The sequence below is a fragment of the Hydra vulgaris genome, chromosome 02 (assembly GCF_038396675.1).
Source record: "Hydra vulgaris chromosome 02, alternate assembly HydraT2T_AEP".
In the NCBI taxonomy this organism is placed as follows: Eukaryota; Metazoa; Cnidaria; class Hydrozoa; order Anthoathecata; family Hydridae; genus Hydra; species Hydra vulgaris.
Genome location: NC_088921.1, coordinates 55,875,002 through 55,900,000, shown reverse-complemented (window position 1 = coordinate 55,900,000; position 24,999 = coordinate 55,875,002). Strand labels below are relative to the sequence as shown.

The 24,999-nt window shown below is 30.5% G+C and overlaps 1 protein-coding gene across 2 annotated transcripts in view; it reads left to right on the top strand.

Annotated features, from left to right (window-relative positions):
* LOC100199635 (activating molecule in BECN1-regulated autophagy protein 1B) overlaps positions 1–23,577 on the top strand; it is a 23,848-nt gene extending 271 nt beyond the window's left edge. The window contains exons 2-13 of one of the 2 annotated variants that reach the window (XM_065791432.1): positions 1–59; positions 303–486; positions 10,460–10,638; positions 10,757–10,820; positions 10,947–10,975; positions 11,055–11,448; positions 11,718–11,946; positions 12,943–13,128; positions 13,228–13,331; positions 13,647–13,706; positions 23,024–23,163; positions 23,247–23,577. In XM_065791432.1, coding sequence (XP_065647504.1) covers positions 1–59; positions 303–486; positions 10,460–10,638; positions 10,757–10,820; positions 10,947–10,975; positions 11,055–11,448; positions 11,718–11,946; positions 12,943–13,128; positions 13,228–13,331; positions 13,647–13,706; positions 23,024–23,163; positions 23,247–23,271 — 1,653 coding nt within the window. In that variant the 3' untranslated portion in view covers positions 23,272–23,577. Of the gene's footprint in view, positions 60–302; positions 487–10,459; positions 10,639–10,756; positions 10,821–10,946; positions 10,976–11,054; positions 11,449–11,698; positions 11,947–12,942; positions 13,129–13,227; positions 13,332–13,646; positions 13,707–23,023; positions 23,164–23,246 lie in introns of both variants that reach the window. The other variant, XM_065791433.1, reaches the window with a different exon arrangement.
* The last annotated feature ends 1,422 nt before the right edge of the window (positions 23,578–24,999 follow it).

The window sequence follows — 24,999 nt, the reverse complement described above, 5'->3', positions numbered from 1 at the left end:
TCTTACCAAGTTCCACTTACTGCAAGATCAACATTTTGCATAGGATTTAGTCCGGATAGGTAAATGTTTTTGAATTTTTTTACTTTGTAGGTTTTTATAATCTTTCTTATATGTAAATCAGTTTAATAAAAAAGAGTCTAAAAGGAAACTACAAACACAAATGTTTTAATTTTATCCCAAATTGTAATGCTTAATAAAATTAAAAGCCATTTTAAAATGTTATATGATGTTGTATGACATTAGTGAAGTTGTATTAAAAAAATTTTTTCTTCAATTTTCTTATATTAAATTTATTACTTTAGAAAAAAGATTGCAACCAGTCATGGTGACCATTCTGTGCGAATTTCAGATTGCATTAAAATGAAGACTGAGCATGTTTTAAAAGGTCATTCTAGAACACCTTGGTGTGTAGAGTTTCATCCCAAAATCAATTCACTTCTTGCGTCAGGTTGTCTTAGTGGGCAAGTTTTTATTTGGAACTTAGATGTAAGTATTATTGATTATAAAAAATTAGCACAAGTTAGACAAGATGCTTTTCTATTTTTCTGAAGTTTTTAATTAAGCCTAAATAGCTAGTCAGGTTTTTTAAGTTTTTTTTTCATACTAATTAAACTTGGATTTTATATGCAACACATTTTATAACACTATATGCAACACATTTTTTAAAAATTAGAAAGATATTATGGAAGTTCTTAAAAATATTGGCTTTCAAATTAAAGTAAGCATAAACTTAAAAATCACAAATTTTCTTGATATAACTTCAACTTCTCAGAAAATTCATATAAACCTTTCAAAAAACTGAATGATGAATTGTTGTATATTATTATTAACTCAAACCATTTATGCTAAATTCTAAAACAAATCCCAATTTCAATTGTTAACAGGTTAAACTAAAACAGATATGATGAAAATGTGTTCAATTCTTTTAAATACATTTACAAAGATGCTATTACAAAGAAGTGGTTTTCAAAATTTCAACCTAAAATTTGACCATAAAAAAAAATAAATCCCAAAATAAAGCTAGAAATATAATTTGGTTAAACCCCTCATACAGCAAAAAATGTTTTCACTAACATAGGAAAAATGTTTTTAAAATTGGTGGATAAACACTTACTACCCTCTAATAAATTACATACATTTTTTAACCAAATACAATTAAAGTTAGCTACAGTTGCACAAAAAATATGGAAAGAATTATAAAAGGCCACAATAATGGTTTGTTATGCAAAGAAGAAATTCTAAATAAAAAAATAACAAAAAATTGTGATTGTAAACAAAAAAAAAACAATTGTTCAATTGAGTGGAAAATGTTTATCAAAAAAGTGCAGTATATAAATGTGTTGTTTCTTCTAAGAATGTACCTGATAAATAATATATCGGCAGAGCGAAAAGCATTTTGCCAATTATAAGCAATTCTTGAAAAATAAAAAGTATTTCAGAGGCACCATATCTTGTAATACGATATGTTTGTAAATAAATTGATTTTAATAAAAAAGGCAGTGTATAACTATTTTTTTTATAAATATATTTTAGATATAATAATATATTTACAATATTTCGTTAACCTAATTTGGTCAGTGTCATCAGGTAATGAAAAAAATGTTACAAAACAACATAAAACCAACCGTTTAAAAAGAAGACATTAAAAAGCATAAAATATAAAAAGCAATCAAATAATATAATAGTGACATCAGTTAAATTTTTGTCAAAATTAGTCCCCAAGTTTTTCTTTTCACATCCCCGTCATCTCTATTTAGAACAGTTTGCCCAATACCTATCTTGTGTCGAATTCTTGCTTTATTTATCTCTAGGGATTCTTTAACTTTTCTTATCCTGTATTCTGGAATGACTGCCAAGGTTTTAGGATTCAGCCAATCAAAAGTACCACGCCATGTTCTAGAATGTTCCGTGGCTTCTGAACTCGACCATTTTTGATTTTTACAGGCTCTTTGTTGTTCCGCACTTCTTGAAATGATTTTCTTTTTGGTCTCACCAATATATATACTTCTGCATGAGCATTTAAGCTTGTAAACACTCGGATTTGAGTTTGGTGGTAGTTTTGTTTTGGTGTTGCATAGTATGTTATTTAAATTGGGAGGTGAAGTAAATTTAACTCTGATGTTTTATTTTTTAAACTCAAATAGTTATACACTGCCTTTTTTATTATAATCAATATATATATATATATGTGTGTGTGTGTGTGTGTGTGTGTGTGTGTGTGTGTGTGTGTGTGTGTGTGTGTGTGTGTGTGTGTGTGTGTGTGTGTTTATATATATATATATAAATATATATATATATATATATATATATATATATATATATATATATATATATATATATATATTATATATATATATATATATATATATATATAGATGTAGGTATAGATATATAAATATATATAATAATAATAATAATAATAATAATAAGATTGAGCTGTGATATAAAGCGAAGCTGACCAAATGAACATGGTCAACTATGACAGCTGAACTGTATATAAAGTTTCATATTGTTTTCTTATAGGCATCATAACTGTTTTTAAATGAGTTAGTAGTTTTGGAGTTTTTAACTGCATCCAGAAGTGTGTTCCAAACATTAACCACTCTATTTAAGAAAAAGTATTTCTTCTAACTGCACCTGCTGACTCAGGACAATCGCCAGATTGGGACTTGCTTGGAGGGTGGATCCAGGATGTAGTATTAAGACCAGTGCTTTCCTTAAAATACTGAATTGCATCTACCTGGGTGCGATGTGCTTTAATTGATTGGATATTAAATAGGGCTAGTCGATCTTCATACTTTTTCCCCTTAATAAATGGCATAATTTAGTGGCTCTTCTTTGTACTCGTTCGATAACTTTTTCATCGACTTTGTTAAATGGAGCCCATGCAGGCGTTCCATTCTCATGGTGAGTATGGAAAGCCTCACAAATGTGGTATAAAGTGTTTTAAACATTGAAGGGTTCCAGTATCTGAATGTCCGCTTGAGTGAAGCTAGTGCTGCCTTAGCTTTAACTGTTGCATGATTTGATTGGGCTGACTATTTTAGAAACATTGAAGGGTTATTAAACATTGAAGGGTTCCAGTATCTGAATGTCTGCTTGAGTGAAGCTAGTACTGCCTTAGCTTTAACTGTTGCATGATTTGATTGGGCTGACTATTTTAGATCGCTAGTTATTAAAATTCCAAGATCTTGCTCTTGGTTGGTAAACAATAAGTATGTTTGGCTGTTATCTTGATTTTGTATGCTAAATTTGTGGTCATAGATTATTTTTTTGGATAATTTTTTTATCATCAATACTTTGCATTTGCTTGCATTAAACCCCATTTTCCAATTATCTGCCCATTTAGCCATAGCATCAAGATCTGTCTGCAGCTGTTCAATGTCAAATTAATTTTTCATTATATTTATTAGTTTCTTGTCATCAGCAAAGAGCTTGAGTGAACATTTGACAACACCTGGCATGTCATTTATGTACATTATAAACAGTAAAGGACCTAGAACAGATCCTTGTGGCACACTACTCTGAACTTTTATCTACTCAGAGTAGTTTTCATCAATGAAATCTTTGTTTTCTGTCCATAAGAAATGATCTCAGTAGTTTACCTTTGAAACCATAGGCCTCTAATTTGACAACTAACGCTTCATGACAGACTTTATCAAAGGCTTTAGCAAAATCCAGATAGATTATAATTGCGTAAAGGTCACAGTTCAGTACCTCTGATGTAATGTCTATTGTCTCTAATAAATTTGTAATACATGATTTTTGTCTTATGAAGCCATGTTGAGTGATTAACTTGTGCTGAACCAGGTGACTCATCATATGTTTTTTCAACAATCTTTCCATAATTTTACATATTATGACTGTTAAAGATATTGGTCTATATTCAGATGGGTCATTTTGTTTACCTTTTTCTTTATATATTGGTATCACATTCGCTTCTTTCCAATTATTAGGCGTTATACCTGTTTCAAATGATGAAACTATCAGAAGAGAAATAGGCCAAGCTAATCCAGTGGTGTACTCATTGAGAATATAAGGACTTATGTCATCTGGGCCAATCGCTTTGCATTTCTTCAACTTACTCAACTCACCAAAAACCGCAGTTTCCTTAAGATCAAATGTATGAATCTAGCATACCTGATCAGTCCTGTTTGAGAATGTAAACTTGTTCTTGTGGTCAATTTTAAAAAAAGCAGACTGAAACTGTTTATTAAGACATTCTGCTTTTTCAAGCGATTTTGTTAGCTCCATGCCGCCTTTTATCAAAGAGGAAACAGTAAACTTTTCTGACTGAAAATATAGTTGTATACAACTTTTGGATTAGATTTTGAAAGTGAGGCAAGTTTTGATTCATAGCTTTTTCTTGCAGCAAATACGTATTTTTTAACTGCTTGCAAGTTGCTTTGTAGAGTGGGCTGATAGATAGATGAGTAATCGATGAGGTGGCTAGCAGTTTTGACCGAAGGTTAAATTTCTTTTTTGTTAGATTTTTAGTACCTGTTGAAAACCATTTTGGTTTTGATCTCTGTTTTTGAGTTGATATAGCTTGATTTGGTACATATTTAGCTAATCCTGCTTTGTATCAAAACTCAATGAGTTGGTTTATCATAATGGGATTATTTTTTAACTTTTCAAATTGTTTCCTCCATTCTGTATCTGCGAAAAATTTGTTTAGATTTTTATAGTTGTCTCTACCATAGTTTTGGTTAGTAATAACACCCTGGTTGGTGAGATTGATGGTTGAAACAAGAAACTCCATATAAGAGTGCAATGGAAATTATTTTTAATTGAGATGCCAAGAGATGGACCAATATTGAGTTTTATAATTCTGGAGGGGCAGTCAGTTAGCACCAGATCAAGAGTATTAATGGCAAAAAGTAGATTTTGTGACAAACTGTGCAAGAGCTGCAGTGTTGACAGATTCCAAAAAGTCAGTGCTTGACATTGTTGCATTTTTCTTAGTGCTGCCACCAGCTGCTGTCCACTGTATTTCAGGGTCATTGAAATCACCAATTATTTGTAACTCCATACCTTTTTTTTTGTGCTATATTTGCAGTAGAAATTAGGCTGCAATTAATTCTTCTGTTGAGTCTATGCTTGCAGATGGCTCTAATTAAATTCATCCAAAAAGGAATTTTTTACTTTTGTGAGATATTATACATCATACCTGGCTTGGGATTTTACTATAAAGCTCAATTGCATTAAAGTAAGATGCTTGTATATCTTGTCATATATAAATTGCAATGCCACCATATGAATCAGGTCTGTTGTTGTTAAAAAGATTGTAATTTGGTAATTGGAAGCTAGAGTAATTATTGAACCAAGTTTCTGCCACTGCCACTATCATAGGGGGATTTAATGTTGTGACAGTTGCAGCAAGAATGTCCATTTTATTACAAAGTGATGAAGCATTTGTATAGAAACAGGTGATTTCACTTAAAACTGTATAATTACTATTGTTGCTAGATTTTTTGTTGATGGTTATGGAGATGGTATTTTTGTTACAGATAGTTGGTTGGACATGCTTAGTACTAAAAACTAAGTTGTTCATTAATTGCTAACAACTCTATTATCTTGATGGTTCTGGTGTTGTACAGGTTGTAGCACTTGTAGACCTTTTTGTAAAAGTAGGTAGATTCAAACTCTGAAAGCTCTACTGTTATTTTTTTCAAAACTCCATTTCTTGCAACATAGAAAGACTTTTTTCCATTGTTAACATCACAACGCCTACCCATGCTATCCTGGTGTTTCATGTTTGCATTTAGCAAACATGAAACTCATCTCTTCTTTCAAGCTGTTTATTTTCGATTGCTCATTGAACACTAGTTTTATCAGGGTTAACATAGACACCTTTAAATTTTTTGTTGTCTCTTTCTGTCCCAGACTTTAATCTAAATGATTTTGGCGTTGTTTCTTCATTTACTTGTAATACAGATAAGATTTCTCTTACTAACTGATCATCTTTATCCTTATTTCAACCTCAGATCCCTGAGATGGTTTAATTTTGCTTAATCCAATTTTATTTTCAATACGTTTGCTCTCATCCAACTCCTGTCTTGTCTTAGTGATCATGATTAACTCTTCCTCACTTTTTTTTTTTTACTGAATAATGATGCAAATGTGGATAGTGGTTGTTTATTTGAAGGGCTAGATTTGGTTGTTAAAGTGTTTAGATTTTTTGTCCTTAATACTTCCTTCCCCAGGTCATCTATTTTAGTCATAAGTTGGTATATTATCTGGTTTTTTTCTGATCAGAGCCTTCCAAAAATCTTACTCGGTTTGACATAGTGGTATGCTGTTCCTGTAACAATTTGATTGATTTTGCTAGAAATTTTAACCAGTCATGGTGCTGTCTTGTTGATGTTGTATGATTTCCCTGTCCTAGACTAGGCCAGTTTGATAGCAAAATGATTGGATCATCCAATGATATTACTTGATTTAGGGAAGGAGGGCTATCACCCTAGTACAGTGGATCCTGGTCGAGAATTATTTAGTTTAATTATTTGTATCTTATTAACACAAATAGAACTGTTAGTTTTTTGTATTTTTTGTATTTTTTTCCATATATATACATATATATATATATATATATATATATATATATATATATATATATATATATATATATATATATATATATATATATATATATATATACATACATATATATATATATATACATATATATATATATATATACATATATATAAATATATATATATATATATATATCTATCTATCTATCTATATATATATATATATATATATATATATATATATATATATATATATATATATATATATATATATATATATATGTATATATATATATATATTTAGATAGATAGATAGATATATATCTATATCTATCTATCTATATATCTCTCTCTCTCGATATATATATATATATATATATATATATATATATATATATATATATATATATATATATATATATATATATATATACAGATATATATATATATATATATATATATATATATATATATATATATATATATATATATATATATATATATATATATATATATATATATATATATATACAGGCCCTTTCAGAGACTGAGTGAGGCCCGGGCCATTTACAAATTTTGAGGCCCTTACCATAAAATAACTGCCATTGCATAATAATTAAAAAAACAGCAAATTAGTAATAATTTTTATTTTAAAAATGCTTTTCTTGCTTTTGCTTTTGCAAATGCACTAACAACTGTTGAAAAATCGAGTTTTCTTGCAATATCACAGTTAATATTCAACATTGCAAGTCCATTCAAGCGTTCTTGTCCCATGGTTGAACGGTGATAGTTCTTTACTTGTTTCAACACATTGAAAGACCTTTCTCCTGAAGCCACTGAGACAGGCAAACTGATAAAAACTCGCAAAGCAATTGATATGTTAGGAAAAACACCAGACAGTCCAAGTTCTAATATTTCTTGAAACAATTCTTTTGGTTTGCAATCTGATGTAAAGTTTGTGGAGTAAATTTGTTTCAGAAAGATTATCTCATCAGAAATATCAGACAGTATTTCCTTGTGGTACTTTTTTTGAAAGTTTGTTGTGGCACTGAGTAGTTCTTCATTGCTCATCTTGTTGAAGTGGCAAAGAAATCCAAAAATACTACAAATTTGTTGTTGTGACTCAAATCGACGTTTAAGACCTGCTAGAATAGAGCCGATTATTACATAAAATACATTGATTTTATAGTGCTGTTCTGAATCAAATTGTGTTTTCAACTTTCGAGTGGTAGAAAATTCTGGTGAAATGTCAATATTCATTGCAATTAATTTTGACTCACTCAGAACAGCATCCCATTTTTCACGAATCTGTTGAATGCTGTCCATGAGATTTTTAATGTTTTCCATTTCAACATCCAGAGTTGCATTTCTTGCCTCAATTATAAGATTGGTTTGGTGAATCATTGTGAGGAGCTTCATCCATAAAGATGACATTACAATGCATTCAAATTTTGACAAATACTTTTGAATGGACTCAAGTTCTGACTGAGCTGATACTGTGAGATTGAGAGATTGCAGCTCTTTTAAAGCTGTTCTCAGTGAATTCAAGTGACGGGCAACTGGTTTTACTGCTTCAATCCTTGCTGACCATCGGGTCTTGGAAATACCATGTAGTGAGCAGGTACATGTTGCTTGAGAATTTCCCACCTTTGTGGACTACTGCTAAAGAAATTGTACATTTGCTGCACAATTCCAAAGTAAAGAATTGCTTCTTTGCATGATTTAGCACAGTCAACACCAACAAGGTTTAAAGTGTGATTTCCACAGCTGGCAAACATACAGTTTGGGTTTTCTTCTAGCAAAACTGCTTGCACACCTTTGTATTTTCCAGCCATGTTTGGACCATTGTCGTATGCCTGACCAGTACACAGTTTAAAATCTATGTTCAACAAAGTTAGAACGTGAAGAATCCTTGCTGCAATTTCTTTTCCAGTTTTTTTTGAGTAATCGTCAAAATAGAGAAACCGTTCTTCAATGGAAAATTTAGATCCATCAATTTTTATATAACGGATAATGAAAGTTGTTTGCTCCTTGTGAGAGCAGTCTGGTGTTGCATCAACAACAATTGAAAAATATTTGGTGTTTTGAATCTCTTCAATAATATTGGTTTGAACAAAAGATCCACAGAGTTCAATAAATTCATTTTGAATCCGGGTGGACAGATAATGAACTTGTAAGCGCTTTTTGTTCAGTTGAGATTCATGGACCTTTTTCACATGCTCTGATAAAATTGGATCATATTTGCTGAGGAGCTCAATTATTCCGAGAAAGTTTCCATTGTCAGGGTCATAAATGTGTTGACTGGAACCAAATAAAGCAAGCCCACGTTCAGAAAGAAAAAGAATAACGTTCAAAAGGCGCTCAAGAAGTTTTGTCCAATTGCTGGTTTCAGTTGACAATTCTGTTATTAGTAAATTATCAATAGAACTTTTTCTGATGGCTGCTCTACTGGCTGATTTCCATTTGACATAGTTTTGTTTGTGTAATACAGACATTTCATGTGCTGGTATTCGGTCTTTCAACTTTCTCCAACCCCTGGTGATATTCCAACCTAACTGTTCTGAAAAGGGGGATACCTTGGAATCACTTTTGTTCAAAAGAAAGCAGGGTGCACAATAGAATGACTGTTGCACAACACTCTAGCAAAGCCAATCTCTTGTGCATATCTCACCATTGGGAAGAATTTTTGATCTCAGACGAGGCGTGATTATTAGAATCTCGTGGAATATTGTTTAGAATTAAAAAGTTTGTTTGGAAACTTTCTTGCATTTGAGTAATATTTCGTTTGTCAACAGTGCCAATGTCAGACACAATCAATTTTGATATATTAGAACAATCTGATTCACATTTTTGGTCCAAACTTTCTGAATATGAAATTTCAGAATCAGAGATGCAATTATCATTTGAGATGGCTTGCAAATTTGTTTCCCTCTGCTGACTGTTGCTTTGGTGAATCAATGAATTTTCACAATTTGATTCCAAGCTTTCTAAATCTGTAATTCCAGATTCAGAGACACAAGTTGTATTTGAGATGTCTTGCACATTTGTATCTATCTGGGGATTTTTGTTTTGTTGTAACATTGATTTTTCAGAAGATGTAGTTCCGGATATTTCAATATCTGATTTACAGTGTGTTGGGTTGACTTGATTTTCCAGTGGTCTTAGAAATGATGTTATTGACTTTAGGCTCTTTGTTTCTTCTTCAATTTTTTGTCTTTTTCGCCTTTTGGATGCACCACTTTCAAATTTTCTCTTCATGTTTAAATTTAGCAATGACATTAGTTTTAAAAGTTTTCAATCTTGCTGCAAACAACAATTATTAATGACTGAATTAAAATAAATATCAGAACAAACTTAATACAACACAAATAATTTAATTAAAATAGTAATTATGTGTATTAATAATCAACTAATTAAGTATATTAAAATATTGTCTCAACATTGATTAAAATTTTATGTAATTGCTCATGTTATCACAATTTAATAAAAATATATTAAATTTCCGAAAAAGTTTGGAGGCCCCTATTTAGGTCGAGGCCTAGGCCAAATGGCCCTTGTGGCCCCCCCTCTGATAGGGCCTGTATGTATATATAGATATATATATATATATATATATATATATATATATATATATATATATATATATATATATATATATATATATATATATATATATATATATATATATATATATATATAACCACCTCATCCATTACTCATATATATATATATATATATATATATATATATATATATATATATATATATATATATATATATATATATATATATATATATATATATATATACTTTTGCTTCACAATAAATTTTTATTTCACCATGCTTTATCATTTTTTTTTTAATTTTTAAAGTTTTATACTCAATTAAGAGTCTAAAAGGGTAATGTTTTTTAAATTTAGAATAAAGATCAAGTTGGAACGCTTATATTTCAATCGCAAAGAGCAATCTCTTCTATTGCATTTCATCCTGTTGATAGTATTTTAGTCATCACATCAGGAAACATTTTAGTTTTTTATGATTGGAATCAATTCAAAGTTATTAAAAAATTAGTGACCAAGACAGAGATTGAGAACATTAGGTGTAAAAATTATATGCTTAATAATATGCTTATAAATAAATTATATGCTTTATAAATAAATAGTTGTAACATTTAAAATGTGTTAACTTTTAAAAACTGATCTTTATTCTTTATTTAGGTATGTGAAGTTTCTGCCTTTAGGAGACAAACTTTTAACCGGTATTAGAAATCATCCTTCACAGGTTCAGTTTATTGAGTTATGTTAGGTTCAAATATTCAAAAATTACTGTTTATAATAATTATGATAATTTATTACTATTATTAGAATTATATTTAGTTATTTTAATTAATTCTTTCCTTTTTCTTAGATTAACTTTAGTACATCAACTGAAGATAAGTTAGTAAAAATGTTTTTTTTTGCTGACATTTTATTTATAATTTTTTTGTAATAATTTTTTATTTGGTTTCTTTATTAGCATAACTCCTCCTGCTGTTTCAGTTTCCAGTCCAGTGTATTCAAAATTTAGTAATCAATATTTTAACGACACCAATTGTGATTGTAGTAAATATTTAAAATGTGATAAGAAACATTGTAAAATAGATACCCATAAAAGAAAAAAGCAACTGAATTTAAGTAAAATAGATACTTCATTAATGAATGATTCTAATGAAGCCAGTTGCAGTTCAAATGTTGTTAAAGAAGTTGGTTGCAGTGTAAATAAATTGTCATCACCTTGTTACAATGCATCTGTTTCAAAAGAAAATTCTGTTAACGAAAGGTTAGAGTTGCAAAACTGTATTAAATGCAGAGAAAATTCTATTAATCAAAGTTCATCCTCTTTACATAGTGTAAATGGTAACTCAGGAGATGTAAGTTTCATTATAAACAGTGTAAATAACAGTCTTTATAAACAGTGTAAATAACAGTCTTTATAAACAGTGTAAATAACAGTCTTTATAAACAGTGTAAACTTATATATAAAACTTTAATTGTCATTTATTACACTATTTTACTTTTAAAAAAAGAAGCTAAATCATTTAAATGATTTTCATTTGCATTAAATTTTTTGTTGCTTATTTTTCCTTATTCAAATTATTAAATTGTTTTTATTTTGAAAAGATGCTTTCATGTTTACAAGACTAGGAATTCAACGCCTAACACACAAGTAACACAAACTGAGACTTTAGCTGATAATGTTATGCATCAAATAATGGAAACCCAGTTGTACAATCCTGCAGTGAGATTGTTAATTGCAAGAACCTTTGCTGCTCATGGTTCAATTGCTGTTGCAAGCAATATTGCTGAAACAACCAATCGGATACAGTTGTGGAGTTCTTCAAATGAAAGTGAACCAGATGTTAAAAGTAGTAAGAATATTTATCTTTTATTGATAAACAAGACAAATTTTATAGTGAGTTTTTACTGCAACACAGTTTATTTAAATTACATATATTACCATGCTTCATGCTTAAATACTTATCTTCAATTAAATTGTCATCTCCAATTAAAGTAGTTTAAAATTTAATTACAATTTAAATACAGCAAACAAAAGTTTCCAAAGTGTAATAGCTGAGAATGTCACTACAGTTAAGAAGGCTTCTTGTTTTTTTAATTTTACAACCTTCTCTTAACCCTTTAACTCCAAATCACATGCTGCTGTGTGAAGAAATCACATGCTGCTGTGTGAAGAAATCACATGCTGCTGTGTGAAGAAATCACATGCTGCTGTGTGAAGAAATCACATGCTGCTGTGTGAAAAAATCACATGCTGCTGTGTGAAGAAATCACATGCTGCTGTGTGAAGAAATCACATGCTGCTGTGTGAAGAAATCACATGCTGCTGTGTGAAGAAATCACATGCTGCTGTGTGAAGAAATCACATGCTGTTGTGTGAAGAAATCACATGCTGCTGTGTGAAGAAATCACATGCTGCTGTGTGAAGAAATCACATGCTGCTGTGTGAAGAAATCACATGCTGCTGTGTGAAAAAATCACATGTTGCTGTGTGAAGAAATCACATGCTGCTGTGTCAAGAAATCATATGCTGCTGTGTGAAGAAATCACATGCTGCTGTGTGAAAAAATCACATGCTGCTGTGTGAAGAAATCATATGCTGCAATAAAGAAATAGATTGAAATGCAGTTGCAATAAAAAGGATGAAATGCAATAACAATTAAACATATAAAATACAATTAAAATTTATAGTTATAGAATCAGTAAATTTAACATTTACTTTAAATTTTAGTTTTGTTTAATAAATTGGTTCAGTTTTCTAAATTATAGTTTAGTGCATAATAATTATAATTGCATTATATTTATTTGTAATATTTTTGGTAAATATTTTTATTAAATTATTTTATAAGCTACAGCCAATGTTATTATTCCACGTTGCAAAATACACAACGATAATAGTATTGACATTTCTTCAGATGGATCATTACTTGCAGCATTTTTACCAATCAAATATAACTCTCCAATGGATATTGAGCTGCAAGTGATATCACTAAAACCAGAAAATTACTTAAACTGTATTTATTCAAAAAAATTTGGTAAGTACAATATTCATGTTTTTTTATTCTCTCTTTAAACACTTCTGAAATTTATGCTTATTTCTTTACTATATTTCATGCTTTTATTTATTTTTAAAGGTCCAAATGCAGTATCAGTTTCTTTTTCTCCTTTATATAATTACATTGTTGTTGGTTTGGCATCACGAAAGTTTGAAAGGTGTCTTAGTGTTCCAAAAAAGCAGGTGAGATTTTTTGGGCTTTAATGTAAATAGATTCAAATGCAGCTGTGGTGTAGTGATTTGAGTTCTGGGCTTAGAACTGAAAGTTTGTGGTTTAAAGCTGGCTCTGGTTGTATATGCATCATTAGTAAAAAAGTAGCTTGTTTAAATACTATTCTGCTGTACTCTGTGAATCTGCTGTGCTCTGAAACAAGAAGCTCTAAGACCGTTAGGACTTTTTGGAGTAGCTAAATAACAAATAAAAAAATTTTGATCATTGTGACAGTGTGTTATTAATAATTTTTTTAAAATAAATTAAATTTAATCCTTAATTTCTAGGTTATTGGACAGATTTTAGAATTGCAAAGAGATTCTCAAAAACAGGCACCAGATTCAAAGGTAAAATACAACAAACATTTTTTTTAAATTCGTAGTAAAATAATTAGAATAAAACACCAAAACAAATATTCTGTTTAAATTCCAAATGCCACCCTTTTTTTCAAATTGTAAATAAAACAAATAAAATAAAAATGGTAAAACAAATGTTTTATTAATTAAAAGTAGTTAAAATAAAATCAGCAAAACCCTTGTTTGTGTTTCAAATTTTTAAGCACACATTGAGGTTTCAAAAAAAACTTATTGGTTTTTCTGTCAATTTCATACTACACGTTTGCATGTTTGTTAATTTGTCAAACCTTGATTCAAAGTTTTGTGCCGACCTAAAACAGTTTTAGATCATCAATTTTTTGTCATTTTTCCTAATTTCAAGGACTGCACACATACATACATTTATACATACATACATACATACATTCATACATACATACATACATACATACATACATACATACATACATACATACATACATACATACATACATACATACATACATACATGCATACAGGCCCGCACAGAGACTTTGTGGTGCCTGGGGTCAATTTTTGATTAGTGCCTCAAATTTTGGATTCTTAGGTATATTAAATTAAGCATGGATTTCACTGTTTATTGTCTTTATGTCTACTATCATATTAAAATGTAATGAAAACATCATGTTACAATTTAAAACATACTATCGTATTACAATTTAATGAAGACTCTATATTTGATCTTGGTTAAATATGATAAAACGAAAACACAAGTACAAATTTAAATAAATGGAATTATATATTTCAGCAAAAAAATGTTAATTGTGAAAACTAATCAGGCTAATTTCACATAGTGGGCTTTCTTTATTTTGTACGATAAGGTCTTGGCAAGGTCATTTTCAATTGAAATCACCATAAGGTTAATAAGGCCTTCTTCAGTCATAGTTGACCGCAATTTGAATTTAATGAGAGCAAGCTTACTGAAAGAGCACTCTCCTTCAGCCACTAAAACCCGTATTGTATTAAAAAAGTGAAGCAAAATGCAGATGGAAGGAAATACTGACTGAAGACTTTTATGGTAAATTCCGTTGAGCAGCTTGATAGAAGAAAGGAATTCTATTTGTCTAAAAGAATTTGATTGCTTGAGAACATCTAGATTGCAGATTTATTCAATCAACTCTTCTTCTTTTACATTATTTACATAGAGATTTGTCAGGGCTTTGTATTTTTCTTTCTGACTAAATGTTTCATCATCACTAAAAGGAGATGGAGACCACCAAATGAACAAAAACATGTTTGCTACTTTTCAAGCTTTATCTATTCTGCTTCTTATCTGCTGGAGTAGTGTGTCAAGAGCAACAATGAATACATTCACCTCAAAACCCTTTGATTTGTCTTCGTGGAAGTGTGTTGTGTTCATCAACACGCCATTTTTTGCTACTTGGAGGATTTAAGACCAAGAAAAACTTAGTTGATCAAGATCATTGATTATAGTCTTTAAAAACTTTGTCTTGTCCAAAGAAATGCTTTCTGATTGAAGGAGGCAGGCATCATTGACACATAGAAGAGCATAGAACTAGAAAGAAGTCAAGAAAATGAATTCAAATTATTGAATCCACTCTTTGAGTGCCTTATTTAAAGTCAGTTGATAATCTTCTATATAAAGTTATTGAAAAAGTTGCAATGACTTCAGTTTATCTTTTGAATGTTTCGACAATGACCGCACAGCCTCAATGCAAGCACTCCATTTTGTTTGAGACATTTAGTGAAGGGACTGTCCAGTTACTTCAGTCAAAATTTTCCAGCTCATGGGGCTACCACTAAAAAGGTTATACATCAGTTGGATGTTGTCAAAATATTTCTTGACTACAGTAGAGGATTCCACAGAATGAAGGCTAGCTTAATTAAGACTGTGCACTGCAAGACATGTACAAAGATTGAGAATTTTTTCAAGAATGATGGCCTGCACTTCTTTTTATACACTGGACATGTTAGCCTTGTTGTCATAGCCCTGGCCTCTACAGTTCTTTAAATCAATTTGGCTTTGATCCAAAACATCTATAATTAGCTTCGCAATGCCTTTTTTTTCTTTAGATTTTAATTTTCAGAAATTGCTCTTTTACTATCCATTGGTTGTCAGATTCTTGGCAGAAAAATCAAAGAACATTTTGTTCCGTATGAGGCACATCCAGAGTTCCATCAACAATAACAGCAAAATAAATGGTTGTGGGGATTTCTTTGATAATAGTGGTGAAAAAAATTCCCCTCATGCCATAATGAACTCATTTTGAATTCTCCAGTTCAAATAGTGTTCTTGCATCCTTGTTCCTTGTTTTTGGAGTTAAGAAACTTATTCTAGATGTAACTGGAGTGTCTTGTGTTTCTTCAAAAGCTCAAGGGTGGCTTAAAAATTACCATTATCAACTTTCTCCAGTATGTTCAATGAATCTACACAAATATGAGCATAATATTGAAATAAAGTTTATACTTAGATTAATATTCCAAGCATCATTATTATTATTTCATGAATATAAACTGTTAACACACCTCGAAAACTTAGATTTCTTGAAGCTAAATGGAATTGATGTCCACTACGTAGCGTAAAATTTCATACCAATTAGATGCCTTGTTTCTTATTGACTTTTCATGTTCTGAATTGATCCCTATCTGATTTTTCAAGGTTTCAAAAGCTGATTTTCTGATGATGTAGTGATTTCTGTGCTGATTAGACTAGTGGCTTTTAATCTTTTCTCCTAGTTTTTGCAAAATAACTTTTATTCCGCCATTTCATATCAAAAGGAAAGAGTAAAATCCAGGGCCAAAATTATGCTTTTGTCTGAAAATAAAGCAGGAAAACAAATGAAAGCTTTGGCAGTTCCACTCCAGATAAGCCAGCCTCTGTTAAACTTTTCTCTGTTTGAAAGAAGTTTTGTAGAAAGTAGAAGCAGGAACTTTTTTTTTGTAGAATCTCTTGGAAAAAGTGCCAAATTTTGAGATGATCCATTTAGTATGACTAATTTAGTTCGACTTTAGATAAAACTCTTTTCCACAAAGTGGGGTCGTTTCCAACTGCTTGATCACCCAGTTGAATTGCCTCTTGATCCTAAATTAAAATCTTATTTAAAATCATGCTATGTTTTTAATATCTGCAGATATTAAATGATATGTTTTTTATACCTGCAGATACTTTATGAAATAAGAATGCGTCCCAAAATTGCCTGACTCTTGAAAAATTTGAAGGTGAAGATGGCTTTCTTGGACTCAAGGGTTCATCAACACTGTTGGAAGCATAGTCCACCTAAAAAAGAATTGTTTTCACAGTTTTGGAATAAAATTATGAATATACTATTGTGAATAAAAAAAAAAAGCTATTAACTTATACCCTGACTACTTGGTCTGACGAAGAGTTGTCTTTTTTTTTGAAGCCACACTCTGTTACACACCAGTGTATGTTTGTTATTGTTTTCTTTTACAACTTTTTTTGCAGCATTTTTTTCTATTGAATCATACTTTTGAAAGCTGGATGTGGCGTTTTTACTCTAAGATGTGTAAGTGATAAACAATTGTATTGGGGAAGTTGCCAGATTTAATAGAGGCATCAAGAAGAGCTAAGAAATGCAAGAAACAAATCAGTGTGTACTTGAGGACATTGAAATCAATACATAAGAGCATCTTTTGCACACTTCACATTTAAACCAAGTGTAGCCATTATAAACCAAGAAGAGTTATAAGAATTTTAAGCCGCAACAAGCTTCAATTAAACCAAGTGGATCCAAGAAGTGCAAGTAACGAGTTAGCGTGAACTTGAGGATAATGAATTTCTATTGGAAAAAGAAAAATTAATAATTACATATTTAACTAATTTCTCTTTTTACTAATTGCTATTAGTTATATAACTAATTTAAAAAAAAAAAACTAGATTATGTGAAGTTGCCAGTAGGGCATAGTTGGATCCAAGATCCGGAACCAAATACCCGGGTACCTGTACCAATTATTTTAGATCCAAATCTGGGTCTATTTGGTTAGGATATTTGGTTCCCAGATTTTTTTTACGTAAAATTACTTTGAAGCGAATAAAGTTTTAAATGAATTTAGAAAAACAATTTTAAAATGACTTTTTTTAAAATTTTAAAGTTTAGAATTAAAGAATTTTAAAATTTTTCCAAATTTAAAAGCAATGCTCCTGTTTGGGAGCATTTCAAGTGAAGCAAATTGAGAGCAAGTGCTAAGTAAATGAAACTGCTCAATGCAAAACCTGTAAGGTCGTTGTAACAATTAAATCAATGGATACAAAAATAAGTCAGACCTCTCCGTACACGTTAAATAGAGAGCTGAAAAATTGTCTGTAAACTAAAAGGTTCTAGGTCAGTGACTTTAGAAGGTTTTTGTTGGTAGCACTGAGAAAACCAGCTGTGTTCTGCTGGTAGCTGTCAGATGTTTTTAATCCAATTTTTGTTTTGTTTTGGTTATGTGTTTGAGGTTATTTGGGCTTATTTTATTATTCATCTCGTTGTTTTAATGAAAAAGACTTATAATGGATGAAGAACCTAGTACTAGCAGTGGAAGAAAGGTTAAAAATGAGGCTATGTGGAAAGGTAAAGAGTACATTGACTACAAAGGAAGAACTGTACCTGCTACTACTGTTGGAACTGATTGCAGGTGAGATTTGTATTGCAATTTCGATACCCATTTAGCCTTTTAACAATTTGTCTAGGCCTATCATAGCATATCATGCAACATGTTTTCATAAAAACGTCTTAGACAAAACTAATCCAACACAATCCATATTGTTCCATTAGGCTAGTGAATTGACCTTAAACAGTAGGCAAATGTTATAACCGAATTACTCAAACATCATTTTTTAGAGTTTGGCTATGGCATTTAGGCCTACCTCGAACATTTATATCAGCATAATCTAAAGAGATATTTTGCTTTCAGATGCTCAAAGAAATGTACAGAACGTCTAAAAAACCAGAGCGACGAGTTCTTCCCACGCATGAGATTGTTAGAGACAAAGAACAAGCAAGATTTGTTTCTACAATCGTTGATTACAAGCATGAAGGTGAAAACTCACCGACCCAGAAAGGGAGGTTCTGAAAGAAGAGTAGCTCATGACTTTTCATTTACATACGAGGTTTTGGTGGGGGATGCCAAAGAAAAAGTATGCGTGGATGCCTTTAAAAGCCTTTATGGTATTAAAATTAGTCGTATTTGACGATTGCTCTCCCTGTTGGTATTAGGAAAATCACCAAAAGACCTTCGAAGGAAAAAATTAGGAATGAATGCAATCAGGGGCAATGTAAGTCTTCTGATAAGAGAGCATATCGAAAGTTATCTGGTAAAACAGAGCAAATATGCTGGTAAAACTATCAATTATCTAGATTATCTAGATTTTGTACTCAATATTTAAAGAAAAACATCCTGAAGCAAAATGTAGCTACAAATTTTTTCTAGGCTACTTTAAGGACAACTTTACGTTAAGATTTGGCCCTCCTCAGATAGACTCTTGTTGCACCTGTGAGGAGCTTAATTTAAAATTACGAAGCCCTCATCTCAGTGATGCAGCAAAGAGAAATGCTGCTGCTCGACTGATGCTGCACAAACGTCGATCAAAAAAGTTTTACAACAAACTCCAAAATGAAAGCAACCTGGAAACAAAACAAAATGAACTGCATATCTTAGCGATCTCATTTGACTACATGCAGAATATCCCTTTACCGATGATACGAGTCCAGGAAACCTTTTACCTCAGACAGCTATCTGTTAACTTCTTCTCTATTCACGATGTGAAATGCAATGAAGATCATGTTTATGTGTACCATGAAGGCACAGCCAGAAAAAGCTCTGATGAGCTGTGCTCTTTTGTGTACAAGGAGCAGACATTTTAATTATTGTGTATAACTAAAATGTTTGCTCCTCCACAGTTTACTGAAGTCCATGTCTACTCAGAAAACTGTGGAGGCCAAAATAAAAACCAAGCGCTAAACAGAGTCTTTTTGGCTCTCACAAATACTGGCCGATTTGATCGAATTGAGCAGTACTACCTGATAAGAGGTCACTCATACCTACCTTGTGACCGGGACTTTGCGGTAATAAAGAGAAAACTGAAAAGGTATGACAGGGTGTAATTGTCCATGTGTAAACTTCTCCATGTGTAATTGTCTGTAGGCCACTCGTTGATGGGCTGATAGTCCAAACTTACAAGATGTCTCAAGTTGTTGATCACATTGTCGAGTTTCTGCAAAATGTGTGCTACCCATTGGGTAATGTTAAAAAGAGTGAAACTGCAGGATATTAGGAAGCTAATGCAATATGTTCCGGATGAGTTCAGTGGTTTTTATGATGAACTCATGAGCTGGCCAACAACCAACGAGGCGAATGACGGGGAAGAGGAACACGATATCCAGTGAGGTGTCTGACAAAGGCTTTGTGATCGGTCCTTTTATACATTGTGTGATTTAATATGTGTAATAGTTTGACCTTTTTTTTTTAATAGTTTTTTGTGCAAAAAATGAATAAATATATAAAAGACAAGCTTTTTGTTATTACCCTGAACACATGTAAACAAAAAGGTTCTAGACAACTTTAACTATGTATAACACATATATATCACAAATTTTGATATATATTTTAACAAATCTAATATTTAAAGATGTCAAAAAGCACCCAGATTTTTTTTGAATTTATTAAAGTAATAATTTATGATCTTGGACTTGCACGTATTGTCGGCAGTACTTGTCGTATTGTTGGGAGTATTTGTCGTATTGTTTGGAGTGATGATGTTGCCATCTGAAAAAGCTGTTGAGATAATTAGTAAAAAGTTGAGTGAATTCAAACTGGAATTTAATAATGATATTGTTAGTACAACTACAGATGGTGCATCAGTTATGATTAAATTTGACCGTTTAATCAATCTACTACATCAAATTTGCTATGCTCAAGCAATCCATTTAGCAATAGGGGATGTACTTTATGTGAAACCAAGTGAAATTTTAGACTAAAAAAATAATATTGAAATTATTATTAGTGAGGATGACAGTGAGGATGATAGTCAAGAGCTTAATTAAGGTGAAGAGCTGCGCTACATTGCATTTAAGAATAGTTCAGTAGAGGCTGTTGTTATAAAATATTATTTTTTAATTTTGAAAAAAGTTTGCATAATAATAAATATGTTTAAAAAATCACCTGTTAAAAATGATGATACATTGCAGAAGTATGTAAAATTTGGTTGAGTTTGGACATGAACTTGAACTTATTTTAGACCGCAAGACACGTTGGAACTGATTAATTGATACGATTGAATGCTTTGTTAAGTTAGGCAAATATATTAAAATGGCACTTATCCAAGTGCAGTCTCTAATAATAATATAAGATTTAGAGCTGCTAATTCTAAAATAAATCTTATTTAAGGCTTTAAAGCCTGTAAAATTAGGAGCTGAAGCACTTAGCTGTTGAGACTCAAATTTACTTACAACAGAAAAAGTTTTTTGTTTTGTTTTAAGTCAACTAGCGGGGGTGCCGTGGCGCAGTAGTAGCGCACTTGCCTCAGAAACAAAGTATCCATAGTTCAAACCCCACCTCTGGGCAAGTTTTGCGACATCGGTTAGGAAGGAGGCGTGAACTTCCAATTAAATGCTCATCCACAATGCTCTGTTATAAGGCCGTAAGGACTTCTTGGGGCACCTAAATAAAGTTTAAAGAAAAAACAAACTACAATCATATGAATCTGACATAAGCGAAAACTTATATGATGCTTTAAAAACAAGAATTTTAAGCAAAAGAAATCCTAATTTGATTTACCCCAATGAACAACCCCAGTTTTCTATTATCTGAGACTTTTACCTCAAGTAATCAAAGAAGATTGTGAAGAAAATATTAACAATGATTTTGAAATCAAAGAAGAAGAAAATTTTGATATGAAAACACAGCTAGAAAAAGCTACACAAAGTGCAGAGCTAAAACAAGAATTAAATAATGATCTCAGTATAAAATCTCTCAATAAAGAATTTTCTGTCTTTGAGTTAACAAAAAAATGTACTTCTAATTTGAAGATTTTATTTCAGTGTTTAAAAACTATCCAACCAACATCTGTTGAGAGTGAACAAGCTTTTAGTGCATGTGGATTGTTTGTAACTAAACTTAGGAGTAGCTTAAATGATAATACTATTGATACCTTATGCTTTTTAAAAAGTTACAACAAAAATAATACATGATAAAAATTAAAACTAAAATAGGTTTGTTGATATGAAATGCTACAAAGAATTTATTTCACCAAGATAACTGTGGTTATATATATTTTTTTATTAAAAATAAAAATTTCTTGTGTAAAATAGTTTTTTTAATTTGTTTTCAAGTTAAAATTAGATCCGGATTTGGATCCGGGTCCAAATCTTAAAAATTTGGGTAGGATCAGGATCTTAATTATTTTGCCAGATCCATTATGTCCTAGTTGTCAGATAGAATAGTTGAATGATGATTGTTGAAAGTCTTGACTATATTTATTTTATCTGAATTCAAAATTTTAATTCAGAAAAAATTTGTAAAAGTATTTTTGTTTTAATTATATATATATAGTTTAAACAGATAAATCTTACAAAAATCATGAAATCTTACATAAAATCAAATCTACTGTGCACTTTGCAACTGTTCTTGAAATGAAGCAATTACATTAGTAACAATATTAATAATATACGATTATGAAAAAAAAGGATTTAACTATACCTGGATTACTTGATTTGAAGGGGGAGATGACAGAATTTCTATAACCATTTTTGGAATAAAATTATGAATTATCCGATTATGAACAAGGTAATACAGCTATTAAGCTATCCCTTGAGTACTTGTTTTGTCATAGAGTTACTAGATGCCACTTTTTTGATACTTTATTAAAGCTTTTATCTTTTATTTGAACTTGTAAATAGACTGACAAAAAAAAAAGTCACTCTGTTATCTAGTAATTAGCAGAAGTACTAGACTGATTAGCACACTCACAGGCAAGTATATTTTAAATGATTTAGTTGGAAACAAGTTATCCATTATCAAAAAGCTAATTATCTATTATCTAGTTCAACGAAAGTGTAATCAGTCATCTTGCTAGTCACAATAAAAATATTTTTTATTGAGGGATTGCCCCGTTGTCCATGTAAAATGTACCTAGTGGCCCCCTCCCCCTAAGGGCGACCCTGTATACATACATACATACATACATAAATACATATAAACATTTTAATTTTCATTAACAGAATAAATTGACAATGAAAATTATTTTATCATTTTTCTGTTTTTATTTTATCATAATTTTTCTGAAAAAGTGAATTTAAATTTTTCAAACTTATTTTTTGATTTTTTAGGATATTTTCAATATAGTACACGAGAACAGCTACACCAATGATTATCATTTTAGTGTCAACACAGTTCGGTTTCATCCTATGCCTGGTATGGGTATTGTTTATGGCTCAAATCGGGGTCATGTGCAACATTTTCAAATTGGGTAATTATTATTATTTTATAAAGTCAGTATTAATAAATTTTTATATTTAAATTTTTTTGTTAATAAGTTTTTTAACAATTTAGACCAGACCTGAATTTAATGAAGTGAAAAGTTGAAGAATAAATTTTATATGTGGAATTTAGTTGAATGAATGTGATCGTTTGGATTTCAATGAATTTAGTGAAAAGAATTTTTGATGAATGTAGCTGAAAAAAAAGTTAATATACTAAGTAATTATTTTTAGTAGAAGTAATTTTTTTTAGTATAAGTAGTTTTTTTTTGTTTAATTTTATAGTTGTTCTTATTACTTTGTTAATAATTTGATAATAGTTATAATAATTTATAAATTTTATTTTCTTATTGATTGTAAATATCTTTATTATTTATTAGAAAAGGAATATAAAATAAATAAGACTTTAGTTTCTTTTTTTGAATTAAAGTTTACAATACCAAATATTTCTTGTATTATATTTAAAGGCATTTATTCAACATTTATGAAATAAACTTTATATATTATATATGAATCGGTTAATGTTAAAATGTTACATATTTTACAAAATTGAAATTTGTATATTCAAAGGATAGCTCTATCATTTTGTGTTATAAAGGTGGATATCAAATGTTTTCTCTAGCCTGTACAGTGTCTAAAGGTTTATGGTTTTTTGTTAAAAGGACTGAAGTCCAAACTTCCGCCTTTTTAGCGAAAAAAGAAGAAGCTTTGCACTGCAGACAACTGACTTAACATAACCTCACTTTCTTGTTGTGATTGTACAACAGTGTACAATAAAGCCGATTTATTACATGTGATCATTATAATAGTGATTTAAGTTGATTAACTGCTTTTTTAGACGGGTGAAAGTGGAAGTAAGTATTATCATATAAGTTCTAAAAAAAAGAAGAGAAACTCTGATGGTTATTAAAGGAGCAAGATTAAGAAATCTAGGCTAACTGGTGTGGGTATATGAAAATCACAAGGGAAAAAAAGTTAATGCTAAGTCTATCAGAGATTCATGCAGGTACAGATAATACACAAATAATCCTTAATTTAATAATAGGTCTATGCAAAATGGTAATAATTCGTCTATAATTAGTCGGATTTAGGCTCTGTAATTTATAGTTTGCCTTTAGACCTAGGTTGGTGATTGGTTGTTTAGGTTGTAAATATATGTAGGCCTAAGACAATAGAATGAAATTTTTAGGGTAGCCTACAATCATTTATCGTATATTAACTTACGCCTCATTTTGATTCCTAGACTAGACCTAGCCTTTTTTTATAAAGTAAAAAATATCTCATTGCCCAAAATACCTGTGCAAGAGCAAGTTTACTTAAGACAGTTAACAATCAGTGTATTTATTCTAATTTTTATAATTAGTGTATTATTCAACATTTCTCTTTACATCTATTCATAATGTGAATAGAAATGTTGTGACACTCTAACTTTACCATGAGGGGCAGGCTAGAAATTCTCCAAATGAAACTTGCTGCTATCTTTATGTCAATAATTGCGGGAGGGGGGGGGTGGAATAAAAACCATTGCTTTTTCAAACTTTATATAGTGCTTACTGGCAAATGGATTAAAAAGGTCTATCAATTTTTCCCAGAGTACACAGCTTTTTGCCCTTTGACCGTGACTTCTTGATTATAAAAAAAGAGTTATAAAGGTATGGCAGGGTGTACAGCCTTCAAGAAATAAAAGAAATTATATTAAAAAAGTAGTATTCAAAGCAAGTTTTAGTTATTGATGTAGAGAGTTTTTGGTTTAGGATGTTAAAAGTTCTCTGCTTAAACGTTGGTGGCCATGTCACTATAAATGTTATCTTAGTCGCAACAATGAG